The following is a 21,577-nucleotide window of genomic DNA, read 5'->3' as shown; positions in this document are numbered from 1 at the left end:
TAAACTTTATTTTTTAATATTAAATGAAATAAAAAAGTAGGCTCAAATAAATAAATAAAATCCAGTGGGAACCCAACTCTACTCCATCCTCAAACTTAGAACCTACATTGGATTTTAGTTAAAGATAAATAAATATGTCGATACTCAATAAATAGTATTAAATTTAGTACTTAAAAACTATCAAAACAGTCACTTAAAATGTTACGTTTCGATCATTTCAGTTATCGTGTTACAATATTTTAATTACTGAACGTTAATTGTCATTAACTATGTAATGGTAAGGTGATGTGACATATTAAATTATCATTTCAAATAAAAATTTTAGGTTAAATTATATGATTGGTTCCTATATTTTTTCGTTTTGAACAATTTAATTTGTCTTTTATGTTTTTTGAACTTTTTTTTCCATTCTCTTTCCCTTCTCTCGCTGTTTTTCTCCCTTCTTTATTTCTTTTAACATAATTTTTTTTATATTTTCCATTTGTTAAATTAGTCCCTATATTTTTATTTTTTGAACAATTTAATTTTTTCTTTTTTTTTTGTTTTCCTTTTCTTCTTCCCCTTTAATTTTCTCTCTTCTCATATTCTTCACTGCAGAAACATAATCTTTGCCCACTAAATAAATCAAGTCTTTGTTTCTTTCACATGGTTCCTGTCGAAATTTTTTTTAAATCGACTTTTTATTTAAAAACGAAAACGAAAATAGAAGTCGCCACCAATCCTTTTTTATGAGGTGTGATCGGGTCACCTCATGATTTGATTGTTTTAATAAACGGTTTGATTTACTAAAACAACGATTTTTGGTCTACAAACTTCAAGAAGTGGGTTCAGGAGTTGATTATACACGAGGAAGGATTAGCACCCTCGTAACACCCAAAATTGATACCTAGTTGATTAATTAATGTCTTAGTGTTGAAAGTTGAAAACTCGAAAAGAGTTTAAAATACGATCCCTCTTTGTATTAATGTATTTTTTGGTAAAATCAAAACGTGTGTAAAAGATCTTATCTCGAGGTAACAAAAGGGTCATATCCCATAAGTTAAGACACAGCATTTCGGGTCCTCTAAAATAAACTTACTCTTTATTTAACTGTTATTTAAAACTCATGCGACTTAAATTTAAAAGGGATGTTCGGTTATCTAGGTTCAACGAGAAAGTCGAACCCCGTAAGTTAGAGCACGACTTCTCGAATCACCAAGTACGGAACCTTGTATTATTTCTCTTTTTTAAAAATTTTCTTTTCTAAACAATAACAAATATCATATTTAAAACGATGCGTATTTTTTTATTTGGATACAATACCTCAATGGACGGGCATATCTAAACTTAACATATAGTAGTGATAAATGGAATAATATAAAATGACTATATGGATAGAATATTGGAATGATAAAATATAAATAAATAAGGGTATACTTTAATAATAATAACATAATCTAAATAAATAGATAAAGTAACTTAAAATAAAATAAACGAAAAATACATGATTGAAAAGACACGACTTAAAAGTACCCAAAAAATAAAAGGAAAAATGAAATAAAATAAGATAAAAATGAGATATTAATGACAATATAATATATACAAATATGAACCATATGAATTTTAAAATGAAAAAAACAAGGTAATAATAATAAATAGGTAAATAAACAAATAATAATAATTCATGAAAAAGGTTGGCATTGAATAAATAAAGGATAAATAAATAAATAATAGTAGTAGTAATGAAGATAAGAATAAAATAATACATAAACATAATCTTTAAATATATAAAAAGAGTAAATGATAATAAATAGATAAATAAATCATATATAAAATATATTAAGGGTTGAAGTTAAATGAATGAGGATTAAGTTGCAATTTAAACCAAATTTAGGGTTTAGGGTTTAGGATAAAAAAAAGAACAGGCAAAATGAAGGACTAAAATAAAACGTGCGCAAAGGAGGAGGGACTAACTGTGCAATTATTCCCTGTCCCTAAAACGACATCATTCCTCAGGGGACTAAAATGAAATAAAAATAAAATTATAGGGTAAAATTAAAAAGAAAAAAGAATAGGACTAGATTGAAATAGGCCATAAAAGTGGAAGGACTAAAAGGGTAAATAAATCCTTAGTTAAAAACGTATGGATCCCCTGGTTTGGATCGGGTCGACCCTGAAAACGACGTCATTTTGGGGCCTTTCAGACCCTTCTAAAACGGTGCCATTTTGGCACCCTATATAAGCCAAATAACCTTCAAAAAAATTCATTTTAACCCCATTTCTAAAAAAAAACCAAAAAACCTCTCATCTCTCTCTGAGCTATCCTCTGACCGGTTGTCGAAGTCGCCGGGCTCCCACCGCGATGGCCACCGGTTGCTAGCGACGGTGCCGCCATCCACGGTGGCCAACAAAATAAAAAAAATCCTATTTTGATCGTTTTTCTACCCTCAACCCCGATTTAAGACCCAAATGCCCAAAAACCCACCAAAATCTTAAAAGGGGAACCTTTCAGTTATGTCCTCTACCGCGGCCTTGGCCGAATCCCCAAGGATTCGGTGACCTTCGAACTGGAAGAGATAACACCGGTGGTGCGACCAAACGACGGGTAAAAAGGGTTCTTTTTATATATATTTATTACTTTTTACTTTCGATTCAAAAATAAATAAAATAAAAAGAAAATAAATCACCTATTGAAATTTGATATTTTGTTTTTTTATTGCTTTTTTTTTGTAAATTTTTGTGTCCAGATTACATTGAATTTGTGGCTTTTATCGTCGAATTCCTTACACTGTTTGCTTTCATTTCTGCTACTGTTTCTCTGCTGCTACTCTTGTGTTCTTTTTTGGTTCTCTTTTGCAGGTTCGACGTTCTGTCAACAGACGATGGGACGCGCGCCTTTGTCTTTTTGGTGCAAGGTAGCAAACGCACGTCAGACTTTGGGCTGCGAGCACGCTGTAGAGGCACGAAGAGCAACGCCAAAGAAAATTAGGGTTTCAAAGTTTCTAAATTAGTTTAGGTTATGGGCTTTGGACTTTGGGTTATGGTTTGGGCTGTTAACTTGTAAATTGGGCCTGTAACATTTGGATTTGGATTGTTAATTATTTTTATTTGTTTAGTCTATTTAAGGCCTGGGAAAAAATGGCTCATTACAGCTGCCGCACTTTGCTCATTGACGTGTAACGGGAATGGATCAAAGACTTTAAGAAGGGCCAATTTTGTCTGGTCTCGTCGAATCTTGACTTCTTTGGTGTCTCTTTTTTTCAAGTAGCCTTGTTCTAACCCATTGCAACTTAAGGGTTATAGGAATTGTCACTTCAATCTGCTCCACTGCAACTTTGGGGAGATAAGATTAGTAGTTTCAATTTGCTCCACTGCAACTTCAGGAAGATAAGATTTGTAACTTGTAGCTTCAATATGTTCCATTACAACTTTAGGGAAATAAGTTTTTTAGCTTTAATTTGTTCCACTACAACTTTAAGGAGATGAAATTTGTGACTTTAATTTTTTTCACTGCAACTTCAGAGAGATAAGATTTGTATGTTCCACTGCAACTTCAGGGAAATAAGATTCGTATCTTTAATCTGCTCGACTGCAACTTTAAGGAGATAAGATTTGTGTTTTCAATCTACTCCACTGCAACTTCAGGGAGATAAGATTTGTGTTTTCAATCTAATCCACTGTAACTCCAGGGAGATTGGATTTGTATCTTTAATCTACTCCACTGTAACTTCAAAGAGATAAGATTTGCGGCTTTAATCTGCTTCTCTGGAACTTTAGAGAGATAAGATTCACCATAACGACTTCATTCCATCCTACGGCAACTTCAGGGGTATAGGATTTGTGATTTGTAGATTTAATTTATTCGACTGCAACTTCAGGAAAATAAGATTCGCATATTCAATCTGCTCCACTGCAACTTCTAGGAGATAATTTTTGTATCTTCAATCTGCTCAACTATAACTTCAGTGAGATAGAATTTGTGGCTTTAATCTGCTCCACTGCAACTTCAGGGAGATAAGATTTGCCACGATAACTTCAATCCATTCCACTGCAACTTCAGAGGTATAGGATTTATGGTTTCACTGATTTGTTACACTGTTCTCTAGGGAACATGACCTGTAGAATCCATTTTATAGGCCTATATTTATGCCAAGAAATTAGGATGTTATGATCAGAATGAACCAAATGCTCCTAACTAAATGTGTATGAATGATATTTGCATGGATGTAGAATGCCATTTGTCAAGAATGATCCCCTTTTAATACTTAGGTTGACATTGCTCGTTGTTCATCAAGGTTTTATCACTGACGTATTACCTTACCTTCTTGTTCGGATAGTATTTTTGAGAGGAAACCCGAAGAAATAATCACAATTTAGACTATTCTTTCCCAAATGTTTCCAACTCTTGAATTTGGTTAGTTTTGACTAGTGGTCCTGTCTCAGATCCTCGTACTATTTAGAAAACCTTTTAAAGCAATATGCAGAACTCTTTTTACTTGAATATTATTAGTCCATTAATCGTTATTTCAATGTAATATGCTTGAAAGAGATCATAACAGTGGACAAGATTAAAATTTATTAGGAGCAAAACTCAAAATGAATAAATTAATCAAAATAGAAAAAAACGTTGATAAAATATAAAATGAGTAATATGAAACTACATGCCTTAGATATCGTAGCATGAGCTTTTTCGCACTAACTTCTCGATGACCCTTTTGAACTTGATATGTGTTTAGGAGATCTAGAGTACTTTGTTGATGCCCCAGTATGTAACATCTCTTTTTCTTGTTAACTCAAAGAGGCAAATACTATCACATGCCCCACATTTGATCAAAATTTGAATTGCCCTTTCCTGGGTTTTCAACTCAAAACCCCTTTGGTCTTAAGGCGCCCTTTTACGAGTTTTTGCCTTGGCCTCTCCTTTTTTGTTAAGTGAAATATTTCTTGACCGAATTTGAATTCACAGGATTAGGTAGGCTTTTATCATCCATCTCAGTCAAAATCAACGCTCCTCCAGAAAAGACTTTCTTTACCACATAAGGTCCTTCCCAATTTGGCATCCACTTTCCTTTAAAGTTCTTTTGTATGAGAAAGATTTTTTTCAATACCAGGTCCCCCTAATGAAATTCTCTGGGATGAACCATTTTGTTATAAGCTAGAATAATTCATTTTTGGTACATTTGACCATGATGGATAGTTTTTATCCTCTTTTCTTCAATCAAATTTAGTTGATCATATCGAGATTGGATCTATTCTACCTCATCTAAATTTAACTCTGACAAAACTCGGAGAGAAGAGATCTCGACTTCAATGGGTAAAATTGTCTCCATTCCATAAACCAATAAGAAAGGCGTTGCCCCGGTAGAGGTCCTAATAGACGTTCAATAGATATAGAGGGCAAATGGTAATTTCTCATACCAATCTTTGTAAGTCTCTATCATTTTCCCCCACTATCTTATTAATGTTCTTATTGACCACTTCTACTATACCATTCATTTTTGGGCAATATGGTGACGAGTTGTGGTGTTTGATCTCGAGTCGACCACAGACCTCCACTATTGTATTGTTGTTCAAGTTTAATGTATTGTCAGTTATGACCCTTTCTGGCATTCCATACCGACATGTGATCTCTTTCTTCTAGAATTTGTTGACTGTCGACTTTGTAATATTGACATATGAAGCAGTTTTTACCCACTTGGTGAAGTAGTCGATGACCACAAAGATGAACCGATGCCCATCGGAAGCTTTTGACGAGATCGGCCCAATGACATACATGCCCCACATAGAGAAAGGCCATGGAGAAGTCATAACATGAAGAGGTGAATGAGGCACATGAATTTTGTCTCCATAAATTTGGCACTTATAACATCTTTTGGCATAACTGATGCAATCTCCTTCCATGGTGGACTAATAATATACGAACCTCATTATTTGTCTAGCCATTGTAAAACCATTAGCATGTGTTCCGCAAACACCCTCATGGACTTTTTCCAAGATTTTTTTAACTTCAACGGCGTCCACACATCTTAGTAGCACCTAATCCTTTATTCTTTTCTATGGGATCTCCCTATCTAGGACAAATTCATTGGCCAATCTCCTCAACATCCTTTTATCATTCTCAGTTGTTTGGTCAGGGTATTCACGATTCTTCACATATCGCAATATATCGTGGCACCAAGGGTAATAATCCTTTTCTTCTTCTTCGATGTTGTAACAATGAGCTAGAACCTCATAAATACTCATCTGAATAGGTTTTACATCCTCTTGTTTGTTCACTTTGACCATGAAAGCTAAGGTAGCTAGAGCGTCAGCCATCTGATTTTCATATCGCAAGAGGTAGCAGAAGGTGATGTCATCAAACTTCTTAACTAATTCAAGGACCAGCCTTCGATAATTGGTTAAGTTGAGGCCTCTCGTCTCCTATTCTCCTTTGAGTTGATAGATTACTAGTGCAGAATCATCATATACCTCTAATACTTTGATCTTGCGTTCTATAGTCGTACGTATACCCATGATGTATGCTTCGTATTCTGCCATATTGTTCGTGCAATTTACTAGTAAAGGGATAATGATATCCGTTTGGGGATACTAGGACTGCCCCGATTTTGTTACCTATAGCGTTTGACGCTCCGTCAAAATTTAATTTTCAAAGATGTCCTTCTTGAGCATCTTCTTCAGTGGTTGCAACATACATCAGATCTTCATCAAAGTTCAAAGGCTCGTAATCTTCTAGAGCTCTTATTGCTAGAAAATCTGCTATTGCGCTCCCTTTTACTGGCTTCTGGTTCACATAGACTATATCAAATTCGAAAAGCAGAATTTGCCATCGGGCCATCTTTCCATTCAGAACAGTTGACCCTATCATGTACTTTAAGGGGTCTATTTTTTAGATTAGCCAAGTTGTATAGTACAACATGTACTATTTCAGTCTCTAGGTTGTTTAGATTAAGGCGCAACACAACTTTTCAATTGGCGAATATTTTGTCTCACATTCAGTAAACTTATTACTGAGGTGATATATCCCTCTCTTTTCTCTCTGACTCATCATGTTGGCCAAGCACACATCCCATAGAATTTCCAAATACTACCAAGTACAGTGTTAGTAGCTTATCTGGGCTAGGAGGCATCAACATTGTGGCATTAGACAAGTAATGTTTAACCTTATCAAATGTTTTCTAGCACTCCTCATCCTATACACCTGGATTGTGTTTCTTAATAAGACAGAATATGGGGTCACATTTCTCAGTTAGTTGTGAAATGAACCGAGTGAGGTAATTTAGTCTTCCTAGGAAACCTCGAACTTCTTTTTGAGTGCGTGCCAGAGGCGACTCTTGTATAGCCTTGACTTTATCTGGGTCAATTTCAATCCCCTTTTCACTGACTACGAATCCTAGCAATTTCCCCGACCTAGTCCCGAAGGTACATTTTGTTGGATTGAGCTTTAGTTGGAATTTTCTCAATCTTAATAACAATTTCCTTATGACTTGTATATACTCCTTTTCTGTTAGGGATTTTGCGATCATATCATCGACATAAACCTCAATTTATTTGTGCCTTATATTATGAAACAGGGTTATCATGGCTCTTTGATACGTCGCTCCCGCATTTTTTAGCCCAAATGGTATCACCTTATTCCAAAATGTTCCATACATGGTTACAAACGTGGTATTTTCCATGTCTTTAGAATGTACTTTTATCTAGTTGTATCTCGAGAAGCCATCCATGAAGGAGAACAGTGAGTAATCTGTCATGTTGTCCACTAAAGTGTTAATATGCGGTAATGGAAAATTGTCTTTTGGGCTGGCCTTGTTTAAGTCCCTTTAGTCTATACACATTTGTACTTTCCCATATTTTTTGGAGACGGGGACAATATTAGCTACCCATTCTGAGTATTTAACCACTTGTAAGAAGCCCGTGTCGAATTGTTTCTTGACCTCTTCTTTTATTTTCAACAGCACATCGGGCCTCATCCTTCGAAGTTTCTGCTGGACCGGCTTGCATTTTTCCTTTATGAGAAGCCGGTGTACCACGATATCAATACTTAGACCAGGCATGTCTTGATATGACTATACGAAGACATCTTTGAATTCTTGAAGTAACTCAACGAGGTCTTGCCTTGTCTATGTAGTGATGCAAGTTTCGATTTTCACCTCTTTCTTTTTTGGTTCATCCCTTAAGCTCACAATTTCCACTGACTCTTCGTAAGGTAGGATCTGTTTCTCATCTTGCTTTACCATCTTTAACAAATCAGGAGACAAGTTACAATTTCAATCATCTTTAAAGTTCTAAGGTTCCTTTAGACACATATCCTGCTCGAAAGGAGACTTTGAGTTAACAGCAGTGTTGCTCATATTATTGATATCTAGAGACCTATCATAAGAATAAAAGGAGACCCAATAAAAAAATAAATTTAAGAATGATTAAATGTGTAGTATTAGTATGAGAAAAAAGAGAGAGAAAAATAGAATATTTGCCAAGTGGGACACAAAGATGCATTATTTTCATAGAAATAAAAATAATAGACATGTGTCAAAACCCTAAATCCTAAACCCTAAAGAAAAAAAAAAGAATAAGACTAGATTGAAACAGGCCATAAAAGCGGAAGGACTGAAAGGGTAAATAGACCCTTAGTTAAAAACATGCGGATCCTCTGGGTCGGATCAGGTTGGCCCCAAAACGACGTTGTTTTTGGGCCTTTCAAACCCTTCTAAAATGGTGCTGTTTTGGCACCCTATATAAGCCAAATAACCTTAAAAAATTTATTTTAACCCTATTTATAAAAAAAAACTAAAAAACCTCTCCCTTCTCTCCGAGCCATCCTCAGGCCGATTGTTGGAGTCGTCGAGCTCCGCCGGCGACGGCGCCGCCGTCCATAATGCCCAGAAAAATAATAAAAAAGTCTTTTTATCATTTTTCTACACTCAACCCCGATTTAAGACCAAAATACCCAAAAACCCACCAAAATCTTAAAAGGGAAACCTTTCGATTTTGTCCTCTACTGCAGCCTTGGCCGAATCCCCAGGGATTCGGTGACCTTCGAACTGAAAGAGATAACACCATTGGTGCGACCAAATGACGGGTAAAAAGGGTTCCTTTTTTATATATATTTATTACTTTTTGCTTTTGATTCAAAAATAAATAAAACAAAAAAGAAAATAAATCACCTCTTGAAATTTGATATTTTTTTTATTTATTGGTCTTTTTTTTGTAAATTTTTGTGTCCAGGTTACATTGAATTTGTGGCTTTTATAGTCGAATGCCTTACACTGTTTGTTTTCATTTCTGCTACTGTTTCTCTATTGTTGCTCTTGTGTTCTTTTTTTGTTCTCTTTTGCAGGTTCGACGCTCAGTCAATGGAAGATGGGACGCGTGCCTTTCCCGTTTTGGTGCAAAGCAGCAGACGTACATTAGACTTCGGGCGATGAGCACGCTGCAGAGGCACGAGGAGCGGCACCAAAGAAAACTAGGTTTCAAAGTTTCTAAATTAGTTTAGGTTATGGGCTTTAGACTTTGGGTTAGGGTTTGGGCTATTAACTTGTAAATTGGGCCTATAACATTTGGACTTGGACTGTTAATTATTTTTATTTTTATTTGTTTAGTCTGTTTAGGGTCCAGGAATAAATGGCCCATTACAATCCCTAAATAGAATTTCACTCAAAACTGAAAATCCATCATTCTTAATCAAATCTCGATTTGAATATAACCTAATTTTGAAACTAAAGTTGGATCTAACTAATCAATATAAAAAAATCATATCCTTAATCAAATCTAAACATAAATTGAATTCTTTATATCCAAAACAAATTTTTTTCGTTTCCAAACTTTTACAGAATCGTGTAGATTTTCATTTCCTTTTCTTTTATTTTCTGACGAATAAAATTAAGCAAACGATAAAATTGATCTAAACCTTCTTGGATATTTCCAAGCAAACTTGATTGGAAGCCGAGCATAGATGAGTAGAAGAGAGAAAGGGAGCATGAAACCAAACAAATGTGGTAAAGTTGAGGGTAAGTTTCGTATGGTGGTCATTTTTTTCATTAAGAGTGTGGAGCTCATTTGAAGAATCCATGAAACAACATAGTTTTGAGAGGGAGAGAATATTGTAGGTAAGATTGATAAGGTGGTTGTGGGGGTTGGTTAGGAGGTTAAGGGACGGGCTCAGAAAACTTTGTTGAGGGTGGACTGTCATAAGTCACGGTTGACGAGGTCTTCAAGTGAGAGGAGCTTGTGGACTAGGTCATTGAGAGATCCAAATTGGTTCGTTAAATTGATGATGGATGGTGAGGGTTTATAATTATGGGGTAAGAATATATATGCAAAGCATGTTTTATTTTGGTTTTAGCTTTTGCCTTTTCTTTTTTTATAAACATAAAAAAGTTTTAACAAATGGAAAACATAAAAAAGTTACGTTAAAAGATATGGAGAATGGAGGAAAAGAGAGAGAGAAGCGGAAGAGAATGGAAAATAAAGAAGAAAAAAAAAAGAAAGCTAAAAGAATATAAAATAAAAAAAGTTAAATTGCTCAAAACAAAAAACAAATATGAGGACCAATTGTATAATTTAACCTAAAATTTTTCTTTTCAATGTTGATTTAACATGCCATGTCAACTTACCATTACACCGTTAACGACAATTAATGGCTCAATAACTAAAATATTACAACACGTTAACGTAAGTGACTAAAACATAACATTTCAAACATAAGTGACTAAAATGTAACCTGAGGTAAACAAAAGTAACTATTTTGGTAGTTTACCCTAAAATTAAAAAAAAAAGTTAACTACAACCAAGGTGGTTAAACTATTTGTAAGTTTTATGTTATGATCACCCAATTTCAAAAAGTTATAAATTGATTACTGAATTATTCGAAAGTTTTCATTTAAGTCATTGAACTATTCAAAAGTTTTTATTTAAGAGATTGGGTTGTTAAGTGTGTTTTCTTAAGTTCGGCTAGCGAGCTCCAAAGCGATGATTCGTTGATCGATACGATAAATCAATACTCATCAATAAGTAGAAGAACATACCTTAGATCCAAGTTAATCTAATGATTAATGTCGAAGATTTGAGAAGAAAATTGTTTGGATTTTGATTCACAGATTCTTGACATTCAAAGTTGTTTAATGAAAAAACTAAATTGTAAAAGAGAAGGGGAATGAGAGCATACGATTAGTGCCGGCGGTGCGAACAGAGAATGCTATGTAGCAGATATTTTAAAAGCCTAGTGAATTAAATAAAAATTTTGTAATTTTGTAACTATAATATATTAATAATGTTATTAAACAAAGAAATTTAGATTGTATCATTAATAAAATTTACAAGTGTAGTTTTATTTATTAAAGATCATTTTCATGTAATAAAATATAAGTAATATTTTTTATATAAAATTTAAATATTTTTTTAAAATAATATCTTAACTAAAATTTATTATTTTTATTTCAGTTAAGAATAGAACTGATTTTATTAAATTTCAAGACAAAACACTGTTATAGATAATTAATTTAGTAAAAAATATATTTTATATATTTGATTGTTTTTGCGATAGATAAAATAAGTAAATATAAAATATAAAAAAAATCAATTTTACAATAAATTTACATGAAATGCTGTTATTATGAGAAATTGTTATTAAGATCAGTTTCATCTAAACCTAAATAGCAATCAAACTAAGGAAAATTGAAGTCCGACCCATAGCAACCCAAGTTATGGAAAATTGAAAATATTTGTGTCTGACTCAACTTATTTTATCTTATATATCTTATTTAAAATTTGAAATCTCAACAAAAGAAAAAATAGAAAGGTTTTTTTTGTATGGCATACAATTTTGACTAAATTCTAATAGAAATCAAAAGAAATATTTGTGCTGAAAGCTTAAATATAAAAATAATTTGTAGTAAATAAAAAGTATAATTCAAAGAATATAAGACTTGGTCACGACTTTGGTGAAACATTGAAGTTCATCAAGTGATCCATACATGTCATTGACGTAGGTACGCATACATAGTTAAGCAAATCTTGCATTTGGCATATTGGGGCTCAAAGCTCAAACCAGTAGTCAAGAAATATATTTCCATTAATTATCGGTCTTGGCTGAAACTAAGATTCTCATTGAAGTTCAACTCCCTCCACCTCTTTTGCATTCAATGAATAAAAACCATATTATAAGTAAATTAATCTTACTCTACGAGTTGTTTTAGTTCTTGCAAGTATCATCACCGTCTTTGGATGTTGAGGTGGTACCAGATGGTGATAGTACAATGACAGACACATCAGTGCCATGCATAAAAGTGATGGGGATGACTTGGTGTGGCTTTCATCGGCGGAGAGAGAAGTGAGGATTCTGAGGTACAGAGAAGAGAAAGAACCCCCAAAAATGGTTTAAATTAATTATAGAGAAGTTTTTAAGTTAAAAGTCAATAAAAAAGTGTCAGTCCTCACTCAATAGATTAATGTGCCACATCAGTGATTAATTAGTGAGAAACGAATTACTAAATTAAAAAAAAAAACAAATTAAGTTATCAATATAAAATAAACTATATTTTAGAGTGTGTATTTCATTTATTTTTAATAGTGGAATGTTATATAATTTATATAAGAGTTTTTTCAGTTTATATTAGTGGATTGATTAAATCCTATATTTATAGGAAATCAAGAATACGAGAAATGTCATATGTTTTTAATTTGAATTTTTAAGTAACATTCTCTTATTGCATAACATAGTTTTATTTTATGAAATATTATATTTGAAAATCAAATAAATTATTTATAAGTGTATAAATTTAAATTCAAAATGTGCAAGTTAATATTGTTAGACAAAAGATACTTATTATTCAATTTAAGAATATTACAGGTTTAAGAAAATATGATATTAATTTAAAATAATACAAAGATTTAATAACATTAACATCATGTTTGGTTGGGGGAATGGAATAGCATTTCCCCTATTCATTAAATGATAAATCATTCATTTATTTAGTTGAAATGACCATTACTTTCCTATTACTTGTCTTACCGTAATAGCTATTCTTTGGTATTACCAAAAAATGGTTATTTTATGCAACATTGAATAACAATTTTTTTTCCAAATTAGTCCTTTAAAACTTGAACTTAGAAAAAAAATTTAAATAATTTAATATAAAATATTTAATTTCAAAATATAATTTAAAATAAAATATTTTAATATAAAATAATTATATTAAAAATATTATTAAATTATAAATTATTTTTATTAAATTATATTTAATAATAATTATATTAAAATATGATTAATTATTTATTTATTATTAAATTATTTTTAGTAATCATCCACCTAAAACAATTTTGCTAAAGGTATTTTGGTCATTTCATTTTTTTCCTTATGCTATTACAACCTCATTTTATTCAATCAAGCACAAAAGTACTATTATAGTTTTATTCCATTTCAAACGGATTACAACCCTATTTCATTACATCTCTAGTACATTATAATTTTATTCCATTACAGCAAACCAAACTTAGTGTAACTCTTTATTCAATCAATGCATGCATTTACCAAGTTAAATACTCAAATTGAAAAATGCCTAAGAATTGATGAAATAATACAATCTTTAGTGACACCGGTAGATGTCCCAAATCCGTCGCCATGCTGGTATATGCATTGAGCAGTTCGAGCCATGTTCTTAGATAAATTCACAATAGCTCGAGAGAAACGATTATCCAAAATTTCTTCATTAATCTTCTTCCATGAATTGCTTATCAGTTCTTTGACATGATTTCGTGCTGTTTCTTCTGATACTCCTTTTTCAATCATATAAGCCTGCACTGCTTTTGGTATGTCCCCTCTCTCCATCTCAGCCTTCAAAATGAAACAAATTTAGCAAATCTAGAATTTAGTGACTGTAGCAAATTATGTATTACAAATGAATATATTACCTTGGAAGTACCTAGATCATCACTAAGTCGAGTAATGAGAGATGACCAATAAAATAATTGAGAATAATCCTTGAGACAATTTGGAAATTGATTAACAATGGAGTCTGCCTCCACAAAACAAAGAAGAACCAACCCTCCGAGACTTCCAATTGAAATCCATGCGTTTTTAATATATTCATCAAAAGTGGGAGTTTGACCTCCATAAAACCATCTGGCTTCTCTGATATGAGCTCTGCAAAGTATAGCCCACTGCAATTGGCAAATAACAACAAATCAGAGCCAATTCTACAAAATATTAATTCTCAGGCTCTCAATGTTACCTGTTCTTTGATGTAGGGCAGAACGTCGAGGCCATGGTCTGTCAAGGTCTGTTGGGCTAATTCATTAGTAAAGTCTGAAATGGCTGAGAACATTACTCTCATGTACTCCGGAAGTTCTTGGACGACCTTCACATCCCACCTATAGCAAATCCATATAATCAAAAACCCAATTTTAGCTGCTATAAAAATATTATGAAAGAAAGACTATATATTACCCAGTGACTGCTTTGGTGAAACATTCGAGTTCTTCAAGTGATCCATATATATCATAGATGTCGTCAACTACAGTTGCTAGGCACGCATACTTAGTGAAGCAAATCCTGCATTTGGCATATTGGGGCTCAAAGCTCAAACCAGTAGCCCAAAAATATATTTCCATCAATCTATCTCGGCTGAAACTAAGTTTCTCCTTGAAGTTCAATTCCCTCCACCACCTATTTTTCATCCAATGAATAAAAACCCAATTTCGAAAATAAAAACCATATATTATAAGTAAATTAATCTTACTCTGCAAGTTGTTTCAGTTCTTGTTGGTAAACTGACTGGATAAGATTGTAGTCTAACTTAGCCAGGTCAAGCAAAACTGAGCTGTTTGAATCATCCGTGGCGTAGGAATCAATGAAGTTTCGTGCTTCAATCCTTTCCATCCTCCAATAAAGTGGAACTTCCAATGACCGTTGAACTTGCTTAGCCTCAACTTTCTCCAGTTTCCCTATTATATTCTTGAGATTTTCACTGCTAAAAGCCTTAGCTTCTTCAAGGATTTTTTCGCCTTGTATTGCCATGGATGAAGCTTCATTCAATCTCAAAAGCCCTTCAACATCCCCACATAAGCTCCCCATGAACCTCCCATCACCACCTTTAAATTTCTCCAACACATCTGTTTAATTTTACCATAATAGTTAAAACGAAAACAAGAAAAGGATAGAATTTGTTTGTAACGTCACCGTGCTTAATAAGCCAACAAATTTGAAAGCATCCAGAAACAAACAAACCTGCGGTAATAGGATAGCAATCCTCTCGTAGGATCCGAAAATGCAATGCAACTGTGGAAAGATCATTGGACACAAGATTTAGATCCGAATTCAATTGATTCAAAGCCTGTTGAATCTGTTCCTGAAAATGGTAGGCCACTCCAAGCCTCTTCATTGAATCTATTAGCTTCAACAAGGCAGCTTTGTCTTTCGTTGAGGCAAGCAATTTACTAACCTTTTGTTTCAGATCCTCCAATTGTGTAGCATAGAGTTCGTACTAAAATTCAAAAGAAAAAGGGCTGTTACATGCAACATATATCTATAATAACATTTATCACAAGCCTAGCATGCAAAACAACTTACAGTGTATGGAGTGGTAAAGGATTGGATGGTGGTGGGATCCCAAATACTGGGATGATAGTTAGCGGTTCGACGTTGCTCATCATTCAAGTATTGGGATGTTGGTGCCATTGAGAAATAAGTTTGAGATTTGCTTATTTCTTCAATATATTGTAAGTTTTGAATTGCTATGGAGCTTATCTGAACTTGGATGTCCTTATATAGAGTTTGTGGACGGTCAAGATATTTATCAAAGTTGAGTTAAATAATATCTTCCAATAATGTCTAATAATAATAACAGTATATTGGATGTCATGCATGCAAGTGTCGTTGGCTCATAAATATAGACACGTCAAAATTAATCTAGCTGAAAGCTATCCACTTGTATTTTAAAATTAGGTTTGTTTATAGATTTGACTATTACAGTACGCAATATTTTATCAGTTTCGTCTTATTTAAATCCAACTCAACCCTGCCCTCATTAAACCCAAATTGATGGGCGTCGCATGGCGGCTATCTGTTCAATTCTATCCACCTTTGAACGTACATTGGATTTTAGTCTAAGATAAATAAATAAGTTGGTATACAATAAATAGTATAAGTTTAGTAGTTAAAATTAAAAAAAATCAATTACATTTAAATAGTAATCTTTTGTTATGGTCATTCAATTTCAAAAAATTATAAATTGATTTTGAACTATTTAAACGTATTCATTTAAGTTATTGAACTATTCAAATTTTTATTTAAGTTATTGGGTTGTTAAGTATTTTTCTTTTTAAAAAAAGTTTGGCTAGCTAGCTCTAACCGACGATTCGACAATTGGTATGATAGATCAATATTCATCAATGAGTAAAAAAATATACCTTAGCTCCAAGTTGATTTGATGATCAGTGTTGAATATTAGAGAAGAACATTATTTGGATTTTGGTTTACAGGTTTTTGATGTTCAAAGTTATTTAATGAAAAGAATTAAATTGTAAAAAAGAAGGAAAAAGAGAGTTTTCGATTTGTGCAAGTGGTGCGAATAGAGTGCCATATAGCAGAGATTTTAAAAACCCAGTTACTTAAATGAGAACTTTTAAATAGGTCAGTGACCATTTTATAATTTTTTGAAGTTGAGTGAGCCAAACGTAAACTTACGAATAGTTTAGTGACCTTAATTGTAGCCAAAATGGAGTAAAGTGGATTAGAAAACATAAAAAGAAATTAAATTTGGAGTCTAAATACAATCAATCTTTTACATAATAGCCTCACTTGTCTATAAATTTTTTTGGATGTTATAGAGAGACATATGCTATACACATATAAAAGCACACAAAACACCTATAACAACATTTAAGATTTAGATCATATTTACCGCACGTTTGGTTCGCTGTATTGGAATAGAGGCGTAATGGAATAAAGGCGTAATGGAATAGAGGTGTATGAAATAGAGGGGTAATAGCAAATCAATTGTTTGGCTGAATGTAATGGAATAGAGGCATAATAGTATTCTTGTGTTTGGTTGAATGGAATAAAAGTGTAATAGCATAATGGAAAAAACTAAAATGACTAGAATACCCTTAGCATAAATTTGTTTTGGTAAATGATTATTGTTATTGTTATTTAAATTTTAATAAGATTATTAATATCAATAATAAATAATTTAATCATATTTAAACATAATTATTATTAAATATATTATAATTAAAATATAGAATTTAATAAAATTCTTAATAATCAATATTCTTATATGAATTTACTCAAATCATAATATATGATACTATAAAATATAAATTAACATAATTATTATTAAATATATTATAATTAAAATATATAATTTAATAAAATTCTTAATAATCAATATTCTTATATGAATTTACTCAAATCATAATATATGATACTATAAAATATAAATTAACATAATTATTATTAAATATATTATAATTAAAATATATAATTTAATAAAATTCTTAATAATCAATATTCTTATATGAATTTACTCAAATCATAATATATGATACTATAAAATATAAATTAACATAATTATTATTAAATATATTATAATTAAAATATATAATTTAATAAAATTCTTAGTAATCAATATTCTTATATGAATTTACTCAAATCATAATATATGATACTATAAAATATAAATTAACATAATTATTATTAAATATATTATAATTAAAATATATAATTTAATAAAATTCTTAGTAATCAATATTCTTATATGAATTTACTCAAATCATAATATATGATACTATAAAAGATAATTTGAAATAATTAATATGAAATATATTTTAATTAAAATATATGACTTAATAAAATTTAAAATAATTATAACTAATAAATTATCTTATATGAATTTGTATAATTTAAAATAATTATTATTACATATAATTTAATAATAATATATAATTTCATAAAATTCTTGATAATAAATTTTCTTATATGAATTTATACAATTTAAAATAATTAATATTAAATATAATTTAATAATGATATATAATTTCATAAAATTATTAATAATAAAATGTTCTTATATGAATTTACTAAAATCAAAATATAACTTGAGAATTATATTCTGCATAAACATAATTAACTTATATTAAGAAAAGGTTAGATGAAAATGAAATTCTACATCATAATCCATATGTTATATAGTTTTACAACATCAAAAAGTTTGAACATTGATTTTTAATGGTGAGAAAGAAATCTTCTGACCCATTCCAATCGCGCAACAGAAGGTAAACTAAAGAAAACGATCATTTGAGTTGGATGATCTGGAATTTTACTCAAAGCTTCATACTGCTGATCGTCGGTTAAACCTTCAATTTCCTATAAGGTTGAATATAAATTTGAAGCTTTCTCTTCCATCTTTTGATATTCTTCTGACTTCTGCTGAACTACCACCTCGGAGGCAATACTCCTACTGATTTGATCGCCAACGGCCTTGATGTTTTCGGCCAATAAAGTGGCAGCCTCATCAAATGAAGAATAGATATTATCACGAGCAGCATATTTCTTTTTTCTCTTGTTTGAATATGAGAAACCCCCTTGGTCTTTATCTCCTCGCGGCTCCGTACCAGAAACATCCATGTCATCCAAAGAGATGTCAGCTTCGCAATCATAGAATGTGTTTCTCTCTTCATTCATATCTGTAGTAGGTATATCCTCAGCATTTATTTCTTCAAGAACATCAGCAGCTGTTTGAGCATTTTTCCCAGTCGCTCGATCTCTTGCGTATATGGCAGTAAGCTAGTCGTAGTAAGGGAAAGTACAATGTCTGAATTGATCGGCTTCTTTGTGACTCTAAAAAAAATGAGGAAATCATATTAGTTATAAGTTTGGTAAAAAAAACAAATAAAGACTTGAAATACATTTTACCTTTAAATAGGAGTCCCAAACTGCATCTTCAGCAACAACGAGCTGCCTATGCTTGTCCCAACCAAAGCCGCTATTGTTTTGGCCATTAAGCATGTCGTAGACGATTGACCATTCCCTTTTTAGTAACCTAATCCTCGATTCAATATTTGGTTTCCACCTTCAACATTACATTTGGTAAAGCCTTTTCTAGCATTTTTCCAACTCGTTCAAATAACCGGCTTTGAACCCGGTATCAGCATTAAATGTTCCAACATTGTGCAAATCCACCATGCAAGAAACCAAGGCTGCATTTTCTTCTGGAACCCATTTTCTTTTGGTTCCTCGAGAAGCTTGAGAAGAAGCATGTGATTGTAGAACACCTGACATAATTATCTTAAGAAAAAAAACAAATTAACATTATTTACTATTTTTAATATCATGAATCAAAAGGTGAACAGTTTATAAAATTATATCGTTAGTTCAATATCATAAATCAAAAGCTCAATACTAAATTTAAAATTATAACACATGCTGAATGAAAAGAAATTAAATTATAATTCAACAAGTTTAGTACAATACAGAATTTTATTCAAACACCACCAAAGTTTCATAAACTAGATACATAAAATAACATCAACAAATTAAGTCAAACTCAATTTGTCCCTAAACCTAACTAATTTCTAGATGCTTGCCATTCATCGAACATTTGGTTGGCTAGTTCCATCCTCCAAGTAGCCCAAGCATCCGATGGATGAATTTTTGTGATATTTGGTTCATCGTCATCCACCACATTACTAGGTAATCCTTCTCCCACCTCTGCTTCAATGGGATCAATACTCATATAGGTTCGAATAAAATTATGGAGCAAACAACATGCAATAATAATTCTATTGCGCACCATTACAGGATAGAATGATGGACTCCTAAGGATTCCCCATCTAAGTTTTAATAACCCAAAGCATCTTTCAATAACATTACATACTGAGGCATGTTTCATATTAAAAAAATCTTGTGGAGAACTTGGCTGATAACCCTGACGCCACTCGTTCAAGTGATATCGTTGTCCTCTAAAAGGTGCAAGAAATCCCTCACAATTTGTGTATCCAGCATCAACTAGATAATAACAACCTATAAAATTAAATTTTTTTAAAAATGATTAATTCAGCACAAAAAGTTTGATCTTAATGAACAATATCAAAGTCTTCTAACTATCCACTTTACCATGAGGAACTTTTAGTTCATGTCTTCTACTAATGGCATCTCGAAGAACCCGTCCGTCGGTAACTGAACCTTCCCAACCAGGAAGAACATAAACAAATTGCATCTCAGGTGTACAAACACCTAGATATTGTTGCTATGTCACCTTTTCGCGTTCGATATCTAGGTTTATCAACTGTTGGAACCCTAATCTTGATGTGGGTTCCATCAAGAGCACCTAAGTAATTCTATATCACATGATATAAAACCTTGAGTTAGAATACTATTTTAAATCTAAAGCAACTAAATGTTGTGCAAACTATATATAAAACTCAGTCCAATACCTTAAACCATTTCCACCTTATGTCAGAAGAATCGGTTGTAATTGGCTCCGGCTTTTTAAATAACACATCTTGTAAGCGTATGATATTAAAGTATGCCCAAAGATCAATCATGAGATGGTTGTAATAACATACTTGATTTATCATGTTTATTAATATAAGGCGTTACCATTATTATTTCAGTTTCTTTTCTGTGTGTATAAATAAACTGTTTTCTAATAATGTCCTAAGAATAATATGATTATTCTTAAAAGATCCTTAGTCAAGTATTATTGTTGGATAGGACAACAATAATGCATTAAGACTAACATGTAGTTGATTGATGATAAAGAGTTATCATTGATATGGAATATCAGAATCGATGCATGAATATGTGTGTTAGAGAACAACATATTGGACTGACCCATTATGAGTATGTTTCTTGAATTATTATGTAATTGTCACGACATTACTCATAGTGATTAATATGTATATGATCCTCAGACTTGAGATCATCATAATCCCAATATCGTGAGTAGTATATTTTGATACAGTCAAACGTACACCGTAACTGGTTGTTCTATAAAGGCTGGTGTTGGATATACCACAATCGATGTAGAGGGATATGGTTGGTCGATATAGAATAAGTCCCTCCTACATAATGGGAGTAATATCTTAGGCCACTTGATTAAGTGAGACTAGAAATGCATGGCCATGCTCAAATAAGTTGATATGAGATGTCATACTTATTTGTATATCGTAGTCTGCTTAAAATATCAAGGAACATGGAATGGACTATACAAGTGTGACTATTCCATGACTTGTGTCCAATCCAGAGATAAAGGACTTAAGGATTATTGCATAAAAGGTTAATCATAAAAGGTTATGTCGAATCATGATCTCTTGTGACTTAGGTAGCAATGATGCATTGCTAGATGCCACTCATTGTTTGTAACATTGGAATCGTTCTAGTATTACTGCTAACGTTACAAGAACCTACAGGGTCACACCCTATAGTTAAAATGAACGGAATAAACCATAGTTGGTATTGTTTTTAGGTGTCACTTGAATTAAATTAATTATAGAATTAATTTAATTCGATTTCCAACACATTATGTACAAGGTTGTTGTACACATAATGAGGTTAGCATATGAATTCAAATAAATATATGGTTTACCGAAATTATATTAT

The 21,577-nt window shown here is 32.0% G+C and overlaps 1 protein-coding gene across 1 annotated transcript; it reads right to left on the bottom strand.

Moving 5' to 3' along the window:
• Positions 1-13,362: 13,362 nt before the first annotated feature.
• On the bottom strand, positions 13,363-15,718 carry LOC107904182 (probable terpene synthase 9). The gene is made up of 7 exons (XM_016830465.2): positions 15,545-15,718; positions 15,203-15,458; positions 14,715-15,087; positions 14,423-14,641; positions 14,208-14,346; positions 13,888-14,136; positions 13,363-13,810 (listed from the first exon to the last, which is right to left on the bottom strand). The coding sequence occupies exons 1-7, from the start codon at positions 15,650-15,652 to the stop codon at positions 13,520-13,522; spliced, it is 1,635 nt and encodes a 544-aa protein (XP_016685954.1). The 5' UTR covers positions 15,653-15,718; the 3' UTR covers positions 13,363-13,519.
• Positions 15,719-21,577: the final 5,859 nt, after the last annotated feature.

Source organism: Gossypium hirsutum, chromosome D05 (assembly GCF_007990345.1).
Source record: "Gossypium hirsutum isolate 1008001.06 chromosome D05, Gossypium_hirsutum_v2.1, whole genome shotgun sequence".
In the NCBI taxonomy this organism is placed as follows: Eukaryota; Viridiplantae; Streptophyta; class Magnoliopsida; order Malvales; family Malvaceae; genus Gossypium; species Gossypium hirsutum.
Note: the sequence above shows the minus strand (reverse complement) of the source record. Positions and strands in the feature narration are given on the sequence as shown.

Coding starts and splice junctions, on each gene's coding strand:
- LOC107904182 (XM_016830465.2), bottom strand. CDS start 15,652: ATGGCACCAACATCCCAATACTTGAATGATGAGCAACGTCGAACCGCT. Junction 14,137..14,207: donor TGCCCTACATCAAAGAACAG/GTAACATTGAGA, acceptor TGCCAATTGCAG/TGGGCTATACTTTGCAGAGC. Junction 13,811..13,887: donor ATGATCTAGGTACTTCCAAG/GTAATATATTCA, acceptor TTCATTTTGAAG/GCTGAGATGGAGAGAGGGGA.